The sequence below is a fragment of the Papaver somniferum genome, chromosome 11, assembly GCF_003573695.1.
Source record: "Papaver somniferum cultivar HN1 chromosome 11, ASM357369v1, whole genome shotgun sequence".
In the NCBI taxonomy this organism is placed as follows: Eukaryota; Viridiplantae; Streptophyta; class Magnoliopsida; order Ranunculales; family Papaveraceae; genus Papaver; species Papaver somniferum.
This window is the reverse complement of record NC_039368.1, coordinates 132264984-132270808: the sequence shown is the minus strand read 5'-3', so window position 1 is coordinate 132270808 and position 5825 is coordinate 132264984. Positions and strand designations below refer to the sequence as shown.

General features: G+C 37.2%; 1 protein-coding gene across 1 annotated transcript; it reads left to right on the top strand.

The window, feature by feature from the left end:
- Positions 1-272: 272 nt before the first annotated feature.
- LOC113325195 (probable WRKY transcription factor 53) lies at positions 273-1066 on the top strand. The gene is made up of 2 exons (XM_026573408.1): positions 273-382; positions 481-1066. Exons 1-2 carry the CDS (start codon positions 273-275, stop codon positions 1064-1066), a joined length of 696 nt encoding a protein of 231 aa, XP_026429193.1.
- Positions 1067-5825: the final 4759 nt, after the last annotated feature.

Here is a 5825-nt window from a genome sequence, read left to right as displayed (position 1 = left end):
CTTGTCTGGTCATTTTGCCATTTCTCCAGAAAAAAAATTGTGCATACACTTGAATACTACCGAAATTTGCAAAATTCAGAGTCTTTCAATCAATTATACAAATTTTTCTTGAAATTGAATTATGAGTACTTATTTTAAAATGGAGAAGAATACTAGCATGAGTTTATTGGATCAAAAGCCATTGATTGTCAATCAGCTAACCCAAGCTAAAGAGATACATCTCATAAATATATTTCTTTTCCTCTAATTATAGAAAAACAATACCTAGTTGGATGGAACAAGTACGCGCTTGCGAACAGTCAGGACTCGAAGAACCTGTGAATGATGGTTACAGTTGGAGAAAATATGGACACAAAGACATTTATGGAGCCAAACATCCAAGGTGGGTGAGCAAGGATAAATATTTTTCCATTTGAATCACGATTGTATTTTGTACTTGGAAAATTTAGACTCTAATCATATGTCATTGCTGTATTTCAGAGGTTATTACAGATGTACTCATAAAAATTCTCAAGGATGTCTAGCTACCAGGCAAGTTCAACGTACCGATACAGACACATCAATCTTTAGTGTCATGTACCTAGGAAGACATACATGTGTTCAAGCTTCTCGTCTACAACCAGGGCAACCCCAAAAAAAGGTTGAACAACACGATAAAAAACGAAAGAGAAAATCACAAGAAACACTTATCAATTTTCAAACAGGTGGTCATGCTAATACGAATGATTATGATACGACACAAGTAGTCCTAAGATCACCTTCATTCTCATTTCCTTCAGCTCCAGTACCCATTCCATGTCAACAGAAAGAAAGTAACAGCAACATTTGCTCTTCACATCTGACACCTGATAATCACTTCATGAGTAGTTCTCTTTCGTCTCCTTCAACTTCAGGATCCAATTCCATTTTTTCTCCGTATAGAGTGAACAATATCGAAAGTGGACATGATTTACAAACTTCAGACTACGATCTATGTGAATTCGAGTCAGCATTACCTTTGGCATTGGATTCTTCGGATCTGTATTTGGATTGGGACTGGGATTCTTTTGATGGCTTTTGCTTCTGATTCATCATTTGATATATAGAATATAGTGTTCACAAGTTCTGTTTATTAGCTGATAAACTGTATCATTAATGAAGTTGATAATTCGTCAAAATCGTCAGCGTTATATTGCTATCGACTAATTATAAAGTTCTGTTCAAATACTGCAACACCACCACATACGCAACGCAGGTACTAGGCATGTTTTGATGTTTGTCATGCCTTCCCTTGCCATTATAACCTTAATTAGTCCTTGGAAGAATTACTCTATCTCCATAACTGTTGGTGCCTCCAAAGAGAAACTGACGTCTAAATTATCATGCTGGGCAAATTTTCTAATAATAGAAGTCCGACAATATCAAAACTTATTTGATCTTTGGGTATCCGACATGCATACATATCCTGTCTTTTCCGGTTGACATCCTAGCTAATTCTCCTTCAAATTGGTGGCCTCTACGAAAAGACAAAATCAGAGTATAAGCATCAAATAACACTCTAACAACATACACAGATATACCAAAACAATTGATACCAAAATGAAGCATATCAATTATTACACCTGCATTAGTATCCTAATCTGTACTTTATTTTTAATCGGGAATTGCTAATTTATACTACAATTTTTTTTGGGACCATTAAAACGGCATAATTTTTGCTTAGAAAAATATGGACAACCCACTAATGACACTAGAACAAATGCTTAAATCATTCCCATGTGATAACTAGTTGTCTGACGTTGACGGCGAGTTTTTTTTTTTTTGTTATTGTTGCCAACGGTGAGGCTTTCTTCTTTATTTTTATTTTTGGTGTTACCGAAGAGTTTAGATCATGTTCAAGGAAATCATGTAGATGTAGTTTTACATGAACTAATTGTCAAAAATATATGTTACTCAGGTATTATACATGTAGATCATAATTTTCTTAAAAGCTACGTGTTTTGATTTTCTACGATCATCATTTTCTTAAAAGCTAGATGATTTGATTTTCTTCGATCATCATATAACTATAAGCTGAGACCTCTAGATTTACATCTACTATATGATTAAGTGTTAATTTGAGGTGTCTAATCTCTACTCTCCCCAATATATTCCAATAAGATGACTGCTTTATAGAATACTTTATGTATTTCGTCTGGAGATGAGACTATCTGTCGCCATATGATGATGTACAGAGATAATTTAATCTAATCTTGTATTTCCCTTGTTCCAAATTTCTTGTTCTCTCAGAATCTACAGCCTTGCTGCACGCACCGAAGGATTACACTTCCGTGAAACAAAAAAGTGGGCCAGCCCTTCACGTGGTTAGCAGGGGCTGTTTTTAGGGCCCACTTTTTGTTTCACTCAATGTGTTTCGCAGGACAAAGCCATCGGTGTATGTATCCTTTCTGAAGATTAGCCTTGCTACACGCACCGAAAGATTACACTTCGGATTACACCGAGTGAAACAAAAAAATAGGCCAGCCCTTCACGTGGTTAGCAGGGAGCTGTTTTTAAGGCCCATTTTTTGTTTCACTCGGTGTATTTCGCTGGACAAAGCCTTCGGTGTATATATCATTTCTGCAGAACAGCTTTGCTACACGCATCGAAGGATTACACTTCCGATTACACCGAGTGAAACAAAAAAGCGGGCCAACCCTTCACGTGGTTAGCATGAGGCTGTTTTCAGGGCTCACTTTTTGTTTCACTCGGTGAATTTCGTGGCACAAAGCCTTCGTCGTATATATCTATATGTGGGTGTTGACTGTTGCGAACGCTTATCCTTCGGTAGTTTGGTTGAAGCTAAATGAGAAGCCCATCAAAGTGGAGGACTAATCCGTACCAATAATTCCAGTGTGCTACAGTATATATAATAATTTCAGAAATTATGGATTTGAGAATAATTTTCTTCGAGAAAATGGATGCGCGCCTGGTTTTTCTGAGCATGGATTTCATAGTGGAAAAGTCTGGGAGAATGGGTCTCCCTGTAGTTTTCACATATAGTAAAACACAATAGAAATCGAGTGGATTATTTTGGGGGCATGGCTTGCTTACCCTAGGCTTCCTCCGCCCCTATTCTAAATCCACTTTGAGTAAGCAGTGCCGACCCAGAGGTAAGATGAACAAAGGTTTGTCTGGGAAAAAACCAAAAGGGACATCAAACTACATAATTTTATTCGTATCTACTTACTTAATTCGAACTCGAAGTTTTAAAAATGGAACAGAGATCAGAAACCATCATAATCGTAGGGTACGGCATCACAATCGTGATGGTACCCAATATTACAACTCGTTTTTCAATTTATGTGCTTTCAGCAATATTATCTGCCCACTAAAAATTATATGCGTCCTGAAATGAGAAGATTATATACACGCGTATAATTTTACTCGTCATCATCCATGCCGCGTAAAGTGAGAACTCAAAGAGCTAACATGTACCCCCAGATAACTTCATGAAAATCCTAATAACATGCGATGTCCAACCACTATCGGTGTCAACCATCCAAGTGAGCAATGAAAGAAAATTTTGTAGGATGGAGCAAGAGAGAGGAGAGCACAAACGGGGAAGCAATAAACGTCTACATTGATAATCAAATTCGGTGTACAATTCTCATGGCTCAATAGCCTATTTATAGTCTCACAAACTTGACGATCACTCAAAACAAACTTTCCTAACAAAGATAAAACTCTAAACAAAGACATTTACTTAACATAAAGCAAACTCTAAATAGAACTCTTCTAGAATTCTCTAGTTCTCAAACACCTTGCTTCTCAAGTAAACTTCAACTTCCAAATATCTGATAGTGTGTCAATAATGTATGTTAATCCAAAACTAAATCACCATATATTGGTTTAACTTCCAACATCCACACTTAAACCAAGATATCATTCAACGATAACTCCGTAACCCTCTTCTACTCCTCAGCTTCTTCCATTAATCGACCTCAGGAAGTCCTTGTCTTTTCTCATCTTCAAAGATACCACCAACAAACCCTTACTCCTTAATACTCGATTGTAGCTTGTCCCAATTTCATGATCCCGCCGGAATTTCGTCATCATTATCCAATCAGCAAACAAACCTAATTCACAAACTTCTTTTCACGTTCTTCTTCATCGCAGCGGAACATCATCCTTCACAAGCTAGAAACACTATTATTGTGATCTATTCAACTTGCTAACCAAACACAAAACCAATTTATGTAACTCATCACAGAGCATTGTAGCTCATCTCCTACTTTCTTCACCGAGCATTATATCTCAACCTCATCTTTTGTCTATCTTCTCACACTTCACCTCCTGGTGATTTCTTTCTTTCTTCACAACACCTTATAATGCAACTTCTCTTTTGTTCTAGTCACGCTTTTGCCACAAGCGTTCTTCTTTACAAAGTCTGTCACACTTTGTAGGTATTCCAAGTTTCTGCCACAACCTCTTCAACCTTACTTCACAGATTTCAACATGTTTGAGCTTACACTCCAACATGCTATCATCCTCTCTTAAGCTCAAACATACCTAACATTCCTTGTCATTCTATTTTCTGAATTCAATCAACTTAATCAAACCGTACCAGTCCTGACTGCAATACCAACTTTGATCCTCCATCAAACTGTACCAGTCCTTCTTGACTGCAGTACCAACTTTGATCCTATTGCGGCTATTTTGAATCCATGACTTACCCTTTGAATCAACCACTCACCCGAAGTTCTTTTACCTTCCAAAATCAACCAATGTTCTACCACAACAGCCTTTGCTTACCACTTCAACAATCGTCAAATATGCTTTCTGCAACGCCTTTGCCAGAAAACTGTCACACCTTTTCACAGTTATAACACCTTTGTAACTGTGACATTAACCTTTGTAACCACCATACTATTACTATCTTCCATTAACATTTTTGTCACACTTCTATTCAACTGTGACATCTCTTTAGTAACACTTCCGATTACATGTAAAAAATCCTTGTGTCTCCTTATTATCTTAAATTTCATGATAAATATGTTTAGATCTATAGAAATTGTTAAGGGGTGTTAGTTGTGGGATAAGATGCAACTACATTTTGGCGCTAGAATACAACTTGGATGATATACCCTGTTGTTCATTCAAAAAACGCTTAAACATATTCATGGTTTTTCGTCGCTTTATCATCAATCTTTGAGAGTTTTAGAAGGTTAGATCTAAAAAACGAAACCAAAAGTTTTCATCTCAGAAAAATAATTTTCATTAGTAACATTTTCGGTTCTTTAAAGAGTACTTTTTCCTTTGTCAAGAGAAGATATTGTTACAAAAACAAAAGATGGTGAGGCAAACATCTACAGCGGAACAAGTGATAGCAACTAGGAGGAGCAGAAGAATCGCATGAAGAAGAAGAGGTGAAATTGCCGAATCATCAAGAATGGGAGAAAGGAGCAATCGAGGAAAGCAAGTCCAATCTCATATCCAACACGTCCAGGAGGAGAATAACACCCGAAACTATGACGAGGTAAGTGTTCATACTACAGATACAGATACGGTGGAGGAAAACGAGCAAAGAACCGCAGAGGAATGAGAAAACGAAGAAAATATGACAATAGAGGAGCTCCGACAAAGATTAGTAGAAGAAAGGAGAAGAGAAGAAGAAGAACGTGCAAATTTGAAGCGTCAAAAAGATGAGATAAGAGAAGATAATAACAGGTTGCAAGAGCGGAGGTCACGAACCACATCAAGGATAACACGTACAAGATCAAGGACAAGCAGGAGCACGTCAAGGCGTAGCCGATCTAGACGCGGGGATACTAGATATGAACAACTTTTAAATAACAATAACATTG

Excerpts from the sequence above, each read along its gene's own strand:
- LOC113325195 (XM_026573408.1), top strand. The coding sequence starts at position 273 with ATGGAACAAGTACGCGCTTGCGAACAGTCAGGACTCGAAGAACCTGTG. Across the intron at positions 383-480 it reads TATGGAGCCAAACATCCAAG|AGGTTATTACAGATGTACTC; the intron begins GTGGGTGAGCAA and ends GCTGTATTTCAG.